The sequence below is a fragment of the Vollenhovia emeryi genome, unplaced genomic scaffold, assembly GCF_000949405.1.
Source record: "Vollenhovia emeryi isolate VEMERY1.0 unplaced genomic scaffold, V.emery_V1.0 DF939172.1, whole genome shotgun sequence".
Lineage (NCBI taxonomy): Eukaryota > Metazoa > Arthropoda > Insecta > Hymenoptera > Formicidae > Vollenhovia > Vollenhovia emeryi.
In genome coordinates this window covers 898,404-917,100 of record NW_011967194.1, presented here as the reverse complement: position 1 = coordinate 917,100, position 18,697 = coordinate 898,404, and the positions used below count along the sequence as shown (strand labels likewise).

The 18,697-nt window shown below is 40.5% G+C and overlaps 2 protein-coding genes across 5 annotated transcripts in view; both read right to left on the bottom strand.

The window, feature by feature from the left end:
- Window positions 1–480: 480 nt before the first annotated feature.
- LOC105563739 (OTU domain-containing protein 4-like) lies at window positions 481–7,937 on the bottom strand. 3 transcript variants are annotated; one of them, XM_012015615.1, is made up of 16 exons: window positions 7,445–7,582; window positions 6,552–6,661; window positions 6,266–6,462; window positions 5,931–6,186; window positions 5,705–5,843; window positions 5,414–5,583; window positions 5,213–5,331; window positions 4,948–5,146; window positions 4,672–4,867; window positions 4,487–4,553; window positions 4,182–4,416; window positions 3,909–4,043; window positions 3,724–3,770; window positions 3,558–3,654; window positions 3,250–3,477; window positions 481–2,185 (listed from the first exon to the last, which is right to left on the bottom strand). In XM_012015615.1, the coding sequence occupies exons 3-16, from the start codon at window positions 6,458–6,460 to the stop codon at window positions 1,521–1,523; spliced, it is 2,748 nt and encodes a 915-aa protein (XP_011871005.1). In that variant the 5' UTR covers window positions 6,461–6,462; window positions 6,552–6,661; window positions 7,445–7,582; the 3' UTR covers window positions 481–1,520. The 3 variants fall into 3 exon arrangements, with proteins under 3 accessions (XP_011871005.1, XP_011871004.1, XP_011871003.1); XM_012015614.1 differs by lacking the exon at window positions 7,445–7,582 and adding an exon at window positions 7,842–7,937 and having other exon boundaries at window positions 4,948–5,331; XM_012015613.1 differs by having other exon boundaries at window positions 4,948–5,331.
- A 1,693-nt stretch (window positions 7,938–9,630) lies between these two features.
- Window positions 9,631–18,697, bottom strand: part of LOC105563735 — a 14,980-nt gene continuing 5,913 nt past the window's right edge. Inside the window, exons 2-7 of one of the 2 annotated variants that reach the window (XM_012015598.1) lie at window positions 15,194–15,333; window positions 12,498–12,650; window positions 11,990–12,103; window positions 11,140–11,253; window positions 10,631–10,744; window positions 9,631–10,557 (exon numbers count right to left, since the gene is read on the bottom strand). In XM_012015598.1, coding sequence (XP_011870988.1) covers window positions 10,529–10,557; window positions 10,631–10,744; window positions 11,140–11,253; window positions 11,990–12,103; window positions 12,498–12,627 — 501 coding nt within the window. In that variant the 5' untranslated portion in view covers window positions 12,628–12,650; window positions 15,194–15,333 and the 3' untranslated portion in view covers window positions 9,631–10,528. The remainder of the gene's footprint in view (window positions 10,558–10,630; window positions 10,745–11,139; window positions 11,254–11,989; window positions 12,104–12,497; window positions 12,651–15,193; window positions 15,334–18,697) is intronic. The other variant, XM_012015597.1, reaches the window with a different exon arrangement.

Genomic DNA, 18,697 nt, shown 5'->3' with positions numbered 1-18,697 from the left:
GAAATCTCACACGACACGTTCGCGTTGGCGCGTGTATCAAGGTTACATTGGTTTATTCATCCGTTACAGTTCATGAAGATACTCGCGAAACTGCTATATAATTCCAGTCACGATTTATTAATAAAATCCTATTACGCCAATACTCTGGACTAAGCTTAATTCAAATTTTAAATTATCTTTTTAGATTTTGTCTTATTTAAAACATACGCGAAGCCAGATATTACGGTATAAGCGAGGAAAAAATATCCTAATTTAACGATAAGAATAAAATAAAGCAACAAATAAACCCGGAGGGATTGACTTTCCTGCATTATTTATTCACAAAAGGGTTAACAAAAGTTGTATAAAGGTTAATATTAAATAAAAGTGATATAAATGTGAAGAAACTTTAGTAAACTTAATATTCTTAACGGATTACAAGATTTTATGCTATATGTAATTATAGGTTGCTGTACGGTTTTTTTTCTTTTTCATGGAGGAACCGTCATTTTTTTTGTAAGAACTCTGTTGCAGTAAAATTCACTCTATCTTCGTGGATTGTGCAAACTAATGAAATGCATTAAATTAGTTTGCACAATCCACGAAGATAGTGAATTTTGTACATTTTGCTCTAACGGAGCGTTGTACTTATAGAGAACTTTGAAGTCATTGCAGTCTCGTCGACTTGTAATAAGAATCACAAGTAGTCAACAATTATATACTTTACTTCATAGTCGCTTTTTTCTTTTAGAACAGTTAAATTCTTTAATCATTAATTGTTAAGTCTTATTCTAATTTTTATTGCGGTAAATATCACATCATCTAATTAGTAAGTTAGTAAGTAGTGATAATTATACAAATTACTACAACGGAGAGATTCGGTCTTATAGCTATTCTTAGTCTTTAAAGCGTGGTCTACAATGGCAGTAGGAGTAGTGGATTAAGGCTGTAAGACGTCGGAGTAAGCTCGTGTTTCCAGTGTAGCAGGCGTAGAGTAAGGCTGTAAGCAAAATGGTTCAATTCCATTTCGTACGACCTACTCCCTTACTCTCAGCCACTGATAATCAGTTCACGAAATAGGTTAAAGTTGAAACCCTGATCTCGTTTGCGCCTGTTCACAGGCCGAACCCACCACCTCCGACCGATAGATCTTTTCGTTTGCATAATACACCATTGAAGAGTCAAGAGCTGGCTCCATAATAATATAAATAACACAAATCCAATTCTTCGCACATTCATATTCACCAACAACGGTAACATTTGTGTAATAACATTGGTTAACACTGATTAGCTCATTATAATCCTTAAAGGGACCTTAATCCTACAGCCTATGTCTAACGCCTACTTCTTTAATCCACTACTCCTACTGCCATTGTAGGCCACGCTTAACGTTGTTAACTATTAATACTTTCAAGTTTTACTGCAACAGAGATCTTACAAAAAAAATGACGGTTCCTCCATGAAAAAGAAAAAAAGAACGTACAGCAACCTATAATAATCTATAAACTATGACAGGTTATTGTCTTCAAAAGATACCTAATCTAAAGTAAACCTTTCGGGACGGTACATTGTCCGTTAAGGGCCGGTTCTGCGATCGGGGCTGGACCTGGGGGCGGAGCTACGCATTGGGGAACGTAAGGAGGTTGTAGCCCCAACGTCGGATTCCATTGCTCTTGTATAAGTGGCGACGGCGGCGGCACAGCGTGATACTGCATCGATTGCGGATACATAATTGGCTGCGAGTACATCAACGGTTGGACATTGGTTGGCGAGTGACCTGGCGGATAAGCTTCATTTGTGGAAAAGAAGTGTTGCGGATACGGCGGAGGTGCAGCTGCAATCTCAGTGGCATCGACGTTCTGAGGCGATAAATACGGTACGGGTACGTAACTATTGCTTCCTACGTAGTACGGGGGACTCCCCGAGTTGCCTTCGTTCGCGTAGTACGGTGGAAGCTCGTGATATGGAAATATCGGGCCTGTATATTGCGCCGGTGCGTAACCATTTGCCAGGCCGGCTCCCACAGGTGCTATCTGATGCGACATCGGATCCCAGTGATGCTGCTGCTGCGACTGTGGCACGTGCACGTCGTGTCTTTGCATGTCATACGGATTTATAGGACCATTCGGTGCTCCATATTGAACACTTGGATACTGCATGTATGTTGCTCCGCGAGGATTTTGCTGACGGCTTCGTATCTTATTCCCTGTGAAAGTGATTTTTAATTAAAATACATTGTTCTCCCAAATCGTCTACACAAATTTTTTGTCAAGTTGAGTTGAGCAATCAAGCGGATCTTTAGAAAAGAGAATGTATATACAACAGGAAATAGGTATATGTGTAATGAGAAAATATATTATGTATTTGATGTAGATTGAAAATCTCAAAGTTTCATCAAACGTTAAATTCGATCCAATATTTACTTACTTAAAATTCTTTCGAGACGCAATACATTATCCGGTAAGTAAAAAGAGGAAAAGATAAAAAAAACTTAGTCAAAATCATTTGCCTCGAAAAAAATTCAAGCAGCAAATTCAGAACAAGAGGATAATAGTGAAAAGGGAAAGAGGCTATGAACAGATTATTACATAAATTAAGAAAACTGTAATTGATTAAGACAATGAAAAGCAGATAAAGTTGGAAAATGAGGAGCATTTAAACTTGAAAGTAAAATAAAATTAAAGCTTACTAATCTGAACACATTAGAAACCTGTCCTGCGAGGAAACTAACAATAACATCTATCTCCCATCACAAAGTATACTAACGTCAAACCTTAACGGCAACATCAAGATAAATAAACTAGCATCTAACGACTAGTTTTCGGTCGAAGAAAACTTGGTATTCGTATGTTTTCATTAGTCTCTTCTGTACCGTCTTGTTCTTTGTACACAAGTTTGGACCAATCTTCTAAGCAAGTTTTTAATTATATCTCAATTACTTATTTTTAACGTTTATTGTTTTAACTGCCTATTCATTTGTTCATTTCACACTTTTATTAATTACTAATGTGAATATTAACGTATTTTTTTATCTTACTTTCTTAATATCTCCTGTTCTAAATTTACCCTTGCTTTGTTTCTCTAGGGGGAATACATTTCGAGCTTTAACTTTGATATCTTGGTTTCTTCTCTTTCTTAATTTTTTAACTCTACCTCACGTTATAAGAGACAATAAAAGTAAGTATTTCTTCATTTTTCAGTGTTCTGTTTTTCTTTAACTTCAAATTCACTCCCTCAAAGTATTAATATAATAAATTGTATTGTTATTACCTTTAACAGTTCCAGTTTGCCTTCCTTTCGGCTGAGTCTGATAAGAGTCATTCCCGTTCAAGTTCTTTGGTCCTTGTTTCGGTTGTCTTGCATTTCGCACATTATTGGTGTTCAAATGCGAAGCGTTAGAAATCTCAGCACTGACATCTGCTCCCTCATTGCATGCTAACGAACAATTTTGCATGTCATTAACAAGACGGTCTACATCCTCTTGTGTACATGGGACAGCTATTAAAAAATTTATTAGAATACATTTAATGATCAATCTTGTAACAAGTTTTTATTGTATAAGAAATTATTGTCCATACGAGCATTCGATGGTGCAGCCAATGATTGTACCCCTTGATGACTCGGTCCATATATCATCGGCCCGTAATAAGTTGGATTTAAAGTATGGAAAGAATCCTGTGCGAAAACGTATTAATTTAATGGTCAACGATAAATTACAATTATACTTTTCCGTTTATCACGTACCTCTAAACGCAGATGCAAATTATAAAACAAATTTGATGCAAATGGATCTAAAAAAAGGAAAAGTAAAACAAAAGAAAAAAATTAGTTGTAAAAAAATATTGTAATGTGAATGCACGACCATATTACATATAAATGAAATTTCACAATTTTGCCACAATATCGATATTATGTCATTAAATACATACGATCTATTTGATTTGCGTTGTGCTCGCCATTTATTGAGAAATTTCCTGGCATGTATGGATAATAGGGATACATGTTGTTATCCGGCGCAACATACGACACATTTGGATTGTTACACATGTTTATTCGCGCGTTACCTGCAATTAATGTAATGGCTAATCAATACAAATTCTTTTGCAAACGAAAATTAAGATTTGCGTATCCAACTGCCAGTAAATTAATTTTAAATAGGTATATGAAAAAATTTGTAAATTTTTAAAATTGTAAATAATTACCATTGTAAGGTGAACAATAAGTCTCGCTTAATACTTTTAATTTCAAGCTTGAATTCTGAAGACTGTTACCAAAGTTGTTGTATTTATCAGTCTTATATCTTGCAGTATTGTTCACCCTTTTAAATACTGCATCAGGTTTTTTGCGCCTCTCCGCTATTTCCTGTGTTACGTTACTTGACACTACGGATTGTGAATTGTCAAGTGTAGCTGTTGTAGGAAGATCATTAGCCTCCTCCTACAAACAAAAGATAAAATGTGCGAAAGGTATTTTTATAAATTTAAACATTTTCAACAATGTCACTTACATTTGTCGCACAATTAGAAAGATCTTCTATAGAATGACTCTCAGTCTGACTTTGATCTATTTCTTCACTGAAAACAAAATCAACACATTTGTAAAGAAATTAATTTTTATTACGAAACATGCGACACAATCTGCATATTTTATCTTTTACAATACAGTATGCAGATAATATATTTTTGTACATACGGAAGTTTATCGGGATGTTCGTCGAAGTCGGTTTTATTATTATTGTCGATGCTAACATTATCGACGTCATTATTACCGTCATTATTATTACTTATCAATACATTTTTGACGGTATTATTTGGTGCTTCATTTTTGATAGTTATGGCACCTTTTCTCTTTCGCGAGAAAGAATTGTATGATCTTTTCCATCGTCGACCTAATAAGATACAAAAGGTCCATTACGTGTAAATAAATAAATGCAGATAGTAATATCGCGTACTAATTCAATAAACTAACTTGAATCTGGAGCAACCGAATGGTTTTTATTAATCGGTATCCAATTCTTTTGTTGTCTATTTTTTCTTATTAAAGGTAATGGCTTCAGAGCATCGTATGGAACAAATTTTTTCTCTCCCAGATCTTTGATGAAGACTAGAACCGGCTCCTTCTCCGTGTTCATCTCCTGGATGTAACCGTGAAGCCAAAGAGGTCCCTGCTTCAATTTTTGATCAATTTTATTGTTAGTCTCGCTAGTACCACATTCCGGTAAATTAACGCGTACATTCTTGTTGTTGTTTCTATCGCATTGTTCCAGATCGTTTATACTAATCTGTATCAGACATTTGCCGCCAACTTGAAGCTCATTACTGTTGTACCTGTTCCATCCTGCAGACTTTACCTCTGCGCACACAAATTTTAATTTCAAATAAATAAGGAACAAAATTTTAATTTTATTTTTACGCGAAAAGAAAAATTCCTATACCTCGTTTCAATTCATGCCATATATCTAACTCTATATTGCGATAATAATCGGGAGACAGCGCTTTTGCAACTTTATAAGGAATAGGTGGCGCTCCCTTCCAACCTGTCTGCACGTCGTCCGTGTCACTACGTTCAGTTTTTACCTTTTTGTATAAATCTTCAATCAATTGCCTGTAAAAATAGACCTCATTTTTTAGAATCGATACTTTTCAATAATTAAAAACTTTATGTCCAAATTGTAATTTTGATCGGCAATAAACGTGGCACGTATTGAGACTGTTAAATAACTTACTCCCTAATGTCGAGATTTCCCTTCTGGAAAAATTTGTCATGTCTAAGTGTGGGAGTTCGATCGTGCAGCATTCTATCCGCAACAGTCTTTATGTTAGGTATTTGATACATATACCTATATACAACTTCATAAACGATAGCTACAAAAAAACAACGAAAGAGAAAAAATTATGAAAAATTTTTAACAAGTCCACAGATGTGATTAATAATTAAAAAAAAATATGTACATTGGCAGTACGCGGCCGATTGTACAAAAGCCATCGGATAAACGGGCTCGTATTGCTTCGGCTCTGTCTGACAAAGCAGCATTACGCCTTTCTTAAAGCCATTATTGGTAACGTTTTCGCACATCTGCTTCTCTCCAACGAACATGATTATGTCTCTCTTGTACAGTAGAGACATGGCGAGAATCTCGTTCAAGCCACCCCACTCCGTGAAACACTGCATCTCTTTAATATAGTAATCAAACGACACGGGCACAGACTACGGGGAAAGAGAGACGAAAAAAGGTGAGAGCTAATCCTCCTGGTGTGCGAAAAGGCGCAGTCGTACAAATACTTACGTCCACGAACAAGTGTTTATTTTTCTTCATAAACTCCGTGCATTCTTTTCTTACCCGTAGATGATAGTGTTGCGTATGGTACACTTGTTCGCTGATCGCCCTGAACAAGCAGGTAGGATCTCTGGGAGTAGCTTTCCTAAAGTAACCCTCCTTCGCCAGCCATTGGTCCACTGGCTCCTGCGTCCGTCTCGACATCTCTATCGAAATTCAATATTACGCATCAACTAAAGGTGCATCTAGCTGACAAAGGCGTTCTCGTCTTTTTACAGGATCGTCTCCTCATTACCCCTTTCGATATTGTGTTTCCGCTATGTCAGATATTAGAAAATATTCTCTTTCATTCGCCTACTTTATCCTGTTCAGAACAGAGTTCAAATAGCTACCTCTTCTTATTTTCTACAAAAGAGAAAGGAAAATGAATTGTGACAAACATCACTGGAATATAATGGCACTAGCTGAGCCTTTCTATTCATATTTCAGCGATAAACTATAGACTAATTCGTTTACTAACAATGTTAATGAAACATGATACTAGCGGTGTCTAAGAATGTTGCTAAATAGCAAGAATTTATAACCTTGTACAGTTTATTGAAACGATAAATCTGTGATGTATAAAATTTGGACGCGGAATTCCTGAACAAGATACGCATCAATAATCGAGTACACATTACAAGAAATCGTATGCCGTAAAACAAAAGTGTACTAAATCATGTAAAACCAAAACGGACCTTCCGTATTCTAGAAAACACCGTTTGGTACGAGTGAATGTAACAAGAAAAAACCCAACAAAAAAAATCCTTGTTTCCAAGAGTCGGACTCGAATGCGCAAGATACGCGAGAAATTGATCTCTACTTATATCCGCGGGGGAGAAATTTGATAAACGTAATCGGACGCGAGTCGCAACGAGACGAAGCGCAATCACGGACGACAACGGCGGAAGACGCGACAGGTAGCCGGACACCGAGCAAGGGCAGATCGTTGACGATCGAGGCGATATTGCGTAGGGCGGATCGACCTTGGCGAGATCCAAGGACAACCTCCGCCATCGTAAAAGAACCGATCTCGAGTCACGAAGGAAAAGGAGGAGAAAATGCACCGATCTCGTGGAGTGTCTCGGTAGACCGGACTTTCTCGCGCCAGCCAGAGGAAAGCTCTCGCGTGAGGAAGAAAATGTTCACCTTGCTGTTCTCCACCCGCTCCCTCGACAAAACGGCACCACGAGCCTCGCAAGACGACGGCCATTCGCCTTTGTTCGAAACGCAGTCGGCGTAATGCGTCACATCTTTCGGTACCTTCCCCTCTTCCTGCCCCCCCAACCCCCTGGCGATGATTTGTCACGGGGTTCACCAATCGCTACCTGTTACGCGAATCGCGCGCGCAGGTTCATACGGACGACAATCGGATTCCGCTTACGTTAGACAAATTTATGGCCACTTGTTCCTTGTCGAAGGACTCGGCCAATAGATTCGAAAAAGAATTCCATTTGCGCAGCGAAATTTACTCGCGGCGCGGTAGATTACGCGGCGAATCGAGATAATCGCGAGGCGTAATGAGGATGCCCGGTATCATACTTACTGTGCGTGCGGCGATATTGTTTTACGCAACGCCGTGGAAATACCGTCGTCGAATTTGAGCGCCGAACGTCGCGAAAGGAACGTCCCCTCCCGTTGAAATCGACAACCCGGGTCAGGATGGTCGAACGACTAGTGGATGACGTTGCCAACGTGGGACCGCGAGGTAACGTTGGTCAACGTGCAATACGTGGCGACACGATTGGCTGCCGTTTCTAACCAATCACGTAACGGTCTGATCCAAGTGCGTTAAGTCCGTATCACACACTACGTATTACCGGATCGGATTGAGATCGCGGATCGCAATTCGACCAATCGGGTCCGAGGCTGTCTCGTACGATTGGCTGAAATGTGATCCGCGATCCGCAATCTCAATCCGATCCGCAATACGTACTGCGACACGGGCTTTTTTTAATCTTTGCTCGACATATAGTGAGTAACGAAGATTGACTGATTTTTTTCAACGCTAATAGCGTCTCCCCGAACGCAGCCCCAAAGAGGTCCATTCTGTATCTTGCAATATAGTGAAAATGCTAAAAGCGAGTGGCTCTGTCTCTTTTTAAGGAGACGGTTAGAAAGAGACAAAGCTATTCACTTTTAGCATTTTCACTACAGTGTAAGATACAAAATTGACCCCAAGGACTCGAGTCTTGAATTCGTTCGAAAGAGAGACGTATGCGAAAATTCTGCCCTCACGGAAAAGTTGAGAGTCAATTGATTAAAGAACCATGCGAATAGCTAAAATCGACTTGCAACTTTTCTGTAAGAGCAGAATTTTCGCATACGTTTCTCCTCCGATTAATTAAAAGCGGAGAGCACACACTTTTGCATAAGTGCATTAGCATATATGCATAACGAATTTGATTGGTCTATAAGCAAAAGTACAAGGAAATGGACCAATCAAATTCGGTAAGATGGACGCCTTCTCTTATCTAGCCAGTATGTCTATTTAGCAACATTGATCTAATATTGCATCAATATTAAAGCCCGCTGCAGACGATGCTATTTTTCCTGCTGGATTGCTTGCAATTTAGTAAATTACTAGGAATCCTGAATGCTGAGTGGTGCAACGATAGTAATTTACTAAATCGCAAGCAATCCAGCAGGAAAAATAGCATCGTCTGCAGCGGGCTTTAAGCCCGCTGCAGACGATGCTATTTTTCCTGCTGGATTGCTTGCAATTTAGTAAATTACTAGGAATCCTGAATGCTGAGTGGTGCAATGATAGTAATTTACTAAATCGCAAGCAATCCAGCAGGAAAAATAGCATCGTCTGCAGCGGGCTTTAGACCAATGTTGTTATTACATGGTTAAATATTGGCCGATGCATTTCTAATATAACCAACATTGGACCAATATTTAGCCAATGCACTGTGCAACTAGGGTATAAACGCAATATTATGATATGATTTACAAAATCTACAAGAAATAAAAATGGATTAGTCTTCCCAATCTTTTTATAAAATCTTTTATAGTTAAATTGACTGATTATTTTGCCTATTTTGTTGTATTAAGCCATTTGCTCATTAAAAGCTCGATTTTGCGAATTATCGCACATGAGATTGCTAATTGTTGTAAAAGACTAACAGAAAATTATTATAATCCTACTAATTATAATAACATATCTTGCATTTAACGTTAAATTTAGCAGCTAATCTTCAGTTTTTAAGATATCGTTTATACATAACAAGTAAAAATACAAAAATACATAAATTTACTGCCAAATGCAATGTACAAAAATTTCTTTGACGCTAACGAGATTTAATTAGGGCCAAAGAAAGCAGACGCCGCCGTTTTACAAATTACTTTTTTTTTATTCTTCGTAATAATTTCGTCGAAATGACAATGCGATGTATACGAAATATTAAAAAAGTACAATAGCCCGTTTATACAAAATATGATTTTTACAATACATAAATATAAGATCGACCACTGTGTGCATACTTCCGCGATGTCTGCTGTAACGCATGAAATGCAATATCACCGACAATTTTGCCTGCTTTATCGAAAATAACGAATATACTCGCGCGTGCAGTTTTCTCGATGTAAAAAAACTACATCCTCCGGCGAGATGACGATCCCGTGCAGTGTTTCGCGAACTGTTAAGTTGGACCCTCGTCCCTGTCTCATAAAACGAATTTCTAACTTGCCACATTTACTAATATTTCTCTTGCCACACACACATACACACACACACACACATACAAGTCTTTCTCTCTCTAGATAGTCATATCTATACGACTGTTTGAAAAATGTAACGTTTGTCGCGTGTTGAGCAACAAAATGAGTAGATGTAGCGAGAGAGCAAGTTAAGAAAAACTGCGAGACAAGAGCTATATTTTCTGTTCTCATTCTTGTCATTGCCTAATTGTTGCCGAATTGACTCTCGAGGCGGCCTGGTACCGACGTAGAACAACCAGCAGCGGTATCGTCATCGACTACCTGATTCAAACGTTGGACTTTTTCGATCAAGAGTCTTCCGATCTCGCCAAAAGGAGAACGCCGGTAAAACGGCGATTATAGGATAAGTATAATCATAGCATTACGACTAACACAGTGCTTCGCATTCGCGCTTTTTTTCCTTGGCAATGTATGAATAATTGTTATAAAATGTCACGGATATAGAAAATGGAAGAAGCGACGAGCCACGCCGTCCTCGTTCCTTTCCTTCGTTTTCGTGTGGCAGCTTCTTTAAGCGGCTATCTTCTCGGCGTCGATCGCTGAAACAACGTTGCCTCGGTAAACGATGTGTCATCTCAAATAGATACAAAAGCATAAATTGAAAATACGAACCTTCTTTGGTGGGCAGAGGATTTTTCTCGAGGGTCTCCGCATGCTTCAGCTTCGCTGGATCGAAATTCTCGATACCGGAGATCAGCTGTTGCTTCCCCTTTTCTTGCTGGATCGCTGCACGAAGAATATCTCATTAGTTTACAATGCTTATTGTTTCTAAGATGTTATTTGTACTGTTTGTTATTCCACAATACATATATGACTTTTTATGAATAGCAAAAGACAATAGAACGGAACGGAAAAATTGTACAATTTTATAAGCTACAAGAAATACATACTCTAACGTGTTAAGCACAAATTTGAAGGAATAAGAAGACTAAGAGCCGTGACAGAGCGTTAGTGTCTAAATGATTTTATTATAAACTTATTGAGGAAAATATTACACACATCTAGCCAAGATAATATTTTATAAGATAAATTTTCACTCTCTTTTAATTTACCGGTACTTCACAAAGTTGGACTATTCTGTACATAAGTCAATTTAAAAGCCTGACTTATATATATCGTACCATCTTTATCGGGTAACGGGTTCTTCTCCTGCGTCTCGGTGTGCTTCAGACTTGCGGTGTCAAACTTCTCAATACCAGCGATCAATGTTTGCTGAGTCTTCTCCGCGGCGACGTCTAAAAGCAAAACATGTTTCAGAAATAGCAATGGATAATTACATGCAAGCAGAATTGCGACTCAGGAATAAAGAGTCTCATTGAGCTGGCTATAAATTTGCCATATCCAGCTAGCACGAACGGATCGGTGAAGAATAAATTTGAAAACTGTTTGCACGATTTATGATCGCAGCACGATCGACGGACGGCGCGATCAATCAATGATTGGTATCGTTTGTCGTCCTTCCTTTATAAGGCACTTGCTATTAATCTCTCGTGCGTTCAGATAAAGTCTGTGTAATTCTACGATTTCGTTATTTTCACCCACATTAAAAATTTAAGTCGTGAGAAGTGACTTGTGTTTTGAATAATTTATAACTCGACTTTTCAATTGAGAAAGTATCGATTTAAGATTGCATTAAGAAATCCATACATAATGAAAAGAGGCGAATATAAAAGTTATTTCTTAAAATCTGTTCTAAATTTTATGTTATAAAATTGCGCAGCAAGAAGTTAACGAAAAGGACAAGCAATGAGATCCCGAAATGTCATCAAAGCCACCAGTAAAGTTTTCCTTCATTGACGAATTATTCTATTGCAAGGTAAAGCTTCGCAGGTGAGAAATTATTCCCTGAAAAAGCGAAAGCGATAGTCGATTTCGGATTTTTGCTGCCACCGTGATAAAGCCAAGAAGATACTCGTCGCAGAGCTGGAGAAGGAAGTCCCAGAAATCTCTCTGATCTTTGCTGAGCAATACCTTTGGCGTTAGGCAACACAATCTTCTCTTTCGTGTCGGCGTGCTTCAACTGATCTGTCTTAAAGGTTTCCACGCCATGTATCAACTCAGAGTGCTGCCGCTCCTGCCGCACGTCTATGTCAGCAATTCATACATTTTTATTGCAACTGCTATCATTTTTATTGGCACACTGGTGAGCTTTGCGCGTAAATCGCTTCCCTTAATTAATTTTATTATTTTCAACATTTTACGAGCGAATTTAATATTCTTTTTACATCCTGCATTTAATACTAAACACATCTAGTTTTACTTGGTTAAACATTGATAAATATATCATACAAAATTCTTAAATTAGAATAAAAAATCTCAAAAGTACATAACGCTAATCAAATATATTAATGAAATTAATAGAGTGCAAAATATAATTGTTAAATTTCAAATGTCATGAATAAAACATACAATGAGATAATTCGGTTTAATGTGAATTAGCTTTGAACAAAGAATTGAGGATATCTTGCAAATTACGTACCTTCGGCGGAAGGTAAAACGTTCTTCTCGGCAGTTGCGGCTTTCTTCATACAGCCATGGTTGAAACCTTCCAATTCGCTTTTCAGGTCTAGAGCTACTTTGGGCAGGTCCTTCAACGACGGACTCGACATGATTCAGCCTCGTACTTCTTGATCTGTAAAAAAAGGAATAAAGAATGTGAGATCAATCATCTTTACTCATCGATAGACACATTTTTTTTAAATCAAAGTTTGTAATTCCAACTTTTCTAACGTCCAAACGGCATCTTAGTGATCGAGCATTCGAGCCTATGATAGTCAAGTATGTATTGTATTTTACATATATGTGCAATGAACGATAATTTTAATACTTGAGGATTCTTGAAGGTTTTGAGATTATCGACCGTTAAAAATTATTAATATATAAACAATCGTTATAATCTGAAGTACGTTGTTAATTGGTAGCAATACATATCTCGAATGAGTGATCGTTTTCTTTTTCTTTTGAAGTATGTAAATACAGTAACAGAGCAAAACACAGAAAATAATACAAAACTTTTCTAATCTAAAGTGACGGTTTTTTTCAGTTTTCGTTGAAGCGTTCGACGAACGGTACATGCACGTCTTTATGTATGATAATAATGTAAAAGGTGTCCGTGCAAGGTGTACGAGCACCTGCTCGTAACGTAATCGATTTAACTTCCTGGAAGATAGCGGAACACGGGCGATATCGCACGTGTTATTAAACGCGAGAACCATTTCCACGTAAGGTGCACAAAGAGCATTGCCCAACAAATACGAGTGTATCAGCGGAGACGGCACCGCGCAGTTTCCAATTGTTCGCGCGAACGTGTCGTTTCCTTTGTTAAACCGCACCAACAATCTGCGCGCTGACAACAGCGGCTGCTATTGAATGCCAACGAAGCTGAAGCCGGGAATGAAGCTATCGACAACGATGTTGGAATTGTATGTACGTCGTATCGTCACGATACACTGCAAATACAGCAAAAATGCGACAAAACTTTACTCGCCGATATATTCGCTGAATGAGACTTCGCAGACTCGACACTTTTGGAGTTTTTCTTTCCTCAAATTCAGAAGCTTCCGCGCAAAATATGATACAGCCTATCTTCTGCAATTCTTTTTAGTTATTTATAACAATAAAAACATTCTGTGTTAACTCTGAGAAAATTTCATAAAATAAAATTGAGATCGTTACGTTATAAATTGAGGGGGAAAAAAAAAAGAAGTTGTAGGTTTTAGAAAATTATTACACGAGAAATGTGATTTATCTGCGAGCTCACGCGACTCTCAGCCGGCAAATTTATGTATCACGCGACGGAAACAGCGGTGGCTTCCGGTCTCCGTTTCCTTCTAGTACGTTTCCTTGTCACACTTGCCTCGCGAGCACAACTTCGTCGTGAAATATATCACCGACGCTAAAGCTATTATCACAGTAAAAGAAATACTTGTCCAAATAATACGTAAACATTAGAGATGTATGGAGATTAAATGGCTATCTTACAATTGCAGATAGTAACGTGATCATTGAGATAACAAAACCTGACAATTGCCGTATTCGCGGTCGAATATCCCTAATTTTTTACTTCGCGCGTCGCGTTGAAAGATATTACGCCACAGCTGGTTTCATTCGCATCCGTCATTCGTTATTTATAATGATAACGACATTACATGACCAAGAAGAACTCTGATAAATACTCCGACGTTCTTTCGCCTCCTTTTTTCCTCCAAAGAACACTATATCTTCGCGACCATACGTTACAATGCAAAGTTAAATTACAGCTGCGCATACAAATTATCATGGACAGATGTGTCGCAATATTCGCGACGAAGAAATTAAACAAGTCTTTTCTTTTTAAGACGAGATCACTCTCAAAAGTGTCTCTAAAAATTATTCTTTTAAAACGGCAAACGGTACTTTCGGTGGAAAGAAAACGGCAACCATCGAGTCAGACGTTGCTCCTCTAATCATTGATAGTTACGGCACGAAATCAACATCGCAGCGTCGCTGGATGTGTACACGCGCCTCTATCAACACACATACATCTTATATTATCAAATCCAATACTGGCGACGCATTTACGCGTTAAACTGTCAATGACTCACTCGTCGGATGCCCCCTTTGCCCACCCCCTTTCGCCAAACGGGCTTCTCAGCAGCGTTCGCGATTGTGCGCATTCAGGCAGGTTTAAAACTTTACGTGACTCAACGCGAAAAAATGTAAGAAAAGAACGCAATACTAATTACGCCTGTGTGGGCGATCGGTATCGATCTGCATTTAACTCCTACGTGCGCCTTTTTTTTCTGATCGCGTTGCGTTCTGCAATTTATGGCGAAATGGATCTTTTTCCTTGCGCATCTATATTGCGCGCGGTTTCTTGCGCATCTGGAAACAGATTAGATTAATATCCCGGTATATTCAATATATTATCTCATAGTAAATAATGTTAGTTGCGTCGTTCACACGCGAAAGAAAATCTACTACCTGCGTTAATTAAAATACTGCATGTATTTTTTTGATCGTCGAGCTTACAGCATGTTATCTGTACCGTAGAGAACTCGTTGAAGAGCCAATAGCGACAACGTCGAATTGGAGCCCATATGCGAATAAACTTGCGGCATCAAAGGAGACGCGGAGAGTAAGAAAAGGTCTGCATTCCACGTGGGTGAAGTCACGGGGACGTCGGATATTACTAACCGCATTATCGGTACACACGGCGTGAATTGTGCAACATCGTCGACGACGTGGTGCAAGGTCATCAATTTTGCGCGACCTTTTTTTTCTACGACGCTTTCCGAACGGCAATTCCGGGCGGAACGATCCTTCAAAACGAACGGCTGAAAAAGATAAGCGGACATATTGCGCGGCGATAAAGCCACCTGAGGCATTTGAATCTCCAATAGCGGCCTATTTTCTCGGAGCCGCGATATTTCAGGCTCGATCGCAATAGAACGCCGGGCGTGTAAAAGTACAGAAAACGCTGATAAAAAGAGGCGAACCGGTCTCTCGAGCGGTCTCGTCGAGCCTGAGTTTTCGGTCCGGGACGATACGTTCCTGGGATCGCGAGAGAGGCTTTCGAGAGATACGTTCAAACGGTGGGTCAGCATCGACAAGGCTGCGTATAGGTCCTTATATGGTAGCCGGTCGTATATGCCTGTATATAGGGAGAGCTCGAAAAAGAGGCCGAATACGCAACGGAGGAGCAGCGGGAACTCACACATATCCTTTGCGTATCCGCTTCACTAAATGTTTCTCCAGTTCTCTTTCTTTTTTTCATTCTTTTCGTGCGCCCGTGTGGGCGTACGAGGCGTTTGTACGTGTGCGCACGGGAACGAGACTCGTATATGCCTGGCTGGACGTAACGGTAAGAGACGAGGACGAGATCTCGATTGTCCGCAGCCACGACGGAGCACAGATAAAACAGTAATTCGCTTCTTACGCGGCGAATCGTGACAACGGCACGTCCCGTGAATCTGTCGCGCGCAAAAAAGAAATGAGTCACTAACTTGGACGAAAATAAATAAGACCGCGGAGCATCTTTCGCTCGTTAACGCGAATAAAAATACATCTATTCTCGTTCCTTGGACGCGGAATAATCTACCCGGAGTTGGCCACGTTCTACATTAATACCCCAGCAGCACGATACATTGGCTAACTATTGGTCCAATGTTTGGCCGACATTATCCGACGTAAAGCCAATATTGACCATGGAATTAGAGACCCTGTAAAAACATAAGCTATCTCGCTCGCAGGAATTTGACCAACTCTCTTGTGGCCAGTCTCTGATTACAGGGTCTCTAGATGGAATAAATGTAAATATTGCACGATAACAATTATGTAACATTAGATTTATATTGGAAGTGCGTTGGCCAATATTTAACAATGTAATAACAATATTGGTCCAATATTGATGCAATGTTAGACTTATTTGCTAAATAAGAGGAGTCATTCTCACTATATTGGACCAATATTGGGAATACTAGATTTACATTATTTCCTAACATTGCGTCAATACATTGTGCTACTGGGGTACCGCCGCGAGATGAATAACTTTTAATGGACGACTCAATATCGTTCCTTAATAAAATACCTTCGCCACGCGTGACTAATAAGGTTTGATTGCGAGTGTATCGCTTGCGTTCGTCGCGCATTTAAGATCGGCAGAAAAGTTACGAACACTTTAAGGCCGACAAAAAGCGCCGCAACACAGCCGACCGTTAGTTCCATTTAATTGAACATCCGTAGATCCTAGCCGAGCCGTGGCAAACAACCAGACGGGATAAGCTTCTTATTGGTTATTATGCAAACTGCAAACGGTGGAATTTAATGAGGCGAGCCGACGCGAGACGCCGTTCGCTTCGCACAGCGAAACTTGGATAAACCTCGGCTCGGTCTTCTCGAGCGGGCTCGAGCGAGGTGGAAAGCGAGCCTCCGCGAGAGGCGAACGAGGAAACTAGGTTGCCAGCGCGGTCGAGATGCGCTGGCAGAAACTGATGGTAGAGTCATCGAGATAGATTAGGAGGCATCCAGGCTGATATTTCATACGAGTGTCGTAAGTGCGCCTGAGGCGCGATTTCTAGTGCTTCATTTTCAAACGAGGAAAGTATGGCTCTAGGTCGTGCATCCCCATTAATGCGCCTGGCCTGCAAACATTTTTCAAACGTTAGAAAACTGCCGTCTAATAGGCTGCGTCTGTTCACGCTTCGGAAACTCTTATAATTTAGTTTAAGCGTATCGAGAAGCCATCGTTCGCGTTACACGGCTTACCTCGCAACGAGTTTGAGACTTGATATCTCGGACTCTGTAGGAAAGCGATAGCAGGTGGCTTCGTTGTCGCGATCGGCCCCGGACTCAGCCGACGCGACGCAAATCGAGAAAGACCCGGTTGGAATCGGCCGTCAGGAGCGTCAGGACTCCACGGCGACGACGCATTGTCGCAGGCTCGATTCGCAGAATGAGATCCTACGGTCGCTGGCTAACGAGTTCGCGCCGGCTGCCAATTAACTTGGGCAATCGCGTTTAATGGCTGGGACCTCCGCTACCGGCTCTCTCCCTCCTCGTCTCTACCGCGCCACGCGTCCACACGTGCAACAGCGTGCACGGGCCTGTATCGATCGGCGGCGTGGGCTCCGGAGAGCGGCGAACACCCACGCGCGTACAATGCCCACGTGAAAACGCCGCGCCGGCTGCATTTGTATTCGTGGCTAGAGAAACGCTTTACCGAGCGACGGCGACCGTCGAGCGACCACGATTCTCTTTCTCTCCCCCTTCTCTCTCGCTCTTTTTCTCTTTCCAGCTCTCTTCCGTGCGACCGTGACGGCTAACGAACCCTGGACGCGCGTATCGTATCGAGCGGTGGCGCGTATATGCCAGGGACGTATGTAGGCAAGAGTATTAGACAATCATCGTCCGAATCGAGCGGACGTCCCGACGTCGAGTGCTCCGGCACGACCAAGGTGCTTTCCGAGTCACGAGCGGCTGAAAGACGGACAGGGGACACCGGTCATCCAGGCTGAAACACTCGCAGGAAGATGGAAAAACCGTGTTAGAGCCAGCCACTCACGTGAAATACCTCAGCTCAATGGGTTCCTCGTTTCCCACCAAGACGCGGATTCTCAATCAGAGTCTCAAATCGAGCGCCCTGGCAACGTAAACGAGAGACGCGCATCGTGTCCGAGAGGCGCGAGGCATCGACATCTTCTGGGAGATCATTTTTCAACTTGAAAAGACTTCATTTCTCATGATTCTAGACTCTGAAAACGCCAAAAATATCGTTTCTTTGCGACACATTTCAATTGAAAAAAGAAGCTAAACGCACCCACGAGCCAACGGCCGCGTTCAACAGGAAAAGCTGCTTTGCAACCATTTGCAACTGTTGTCAAATTCGTAACGCGGAGTCTACAATGGCCGCATTCAGCGAAGAAAGTTGCTCAGTAAGCGCTTTAAGATGATTGGGTTATACTTTTAGATCTGCGCTGTGATAGAACTATTCTTCTAGATTTTTAAAGAATAATCCAATCAGCGCAAGTTTTCTCTGCTGAACGCGGACCAATGCGAGTCGCGGTCTTAAGAATAATCGACTGCGATTGGTCCGAGTTCCGTAGGAGTAGACCAATAAATTTGATTGAAGTATGCACTCGGATTCCGCCATTATTGAGAGTATACGCCAATCAGATTCAAGAGTTTTAAGGCCACGTTGTT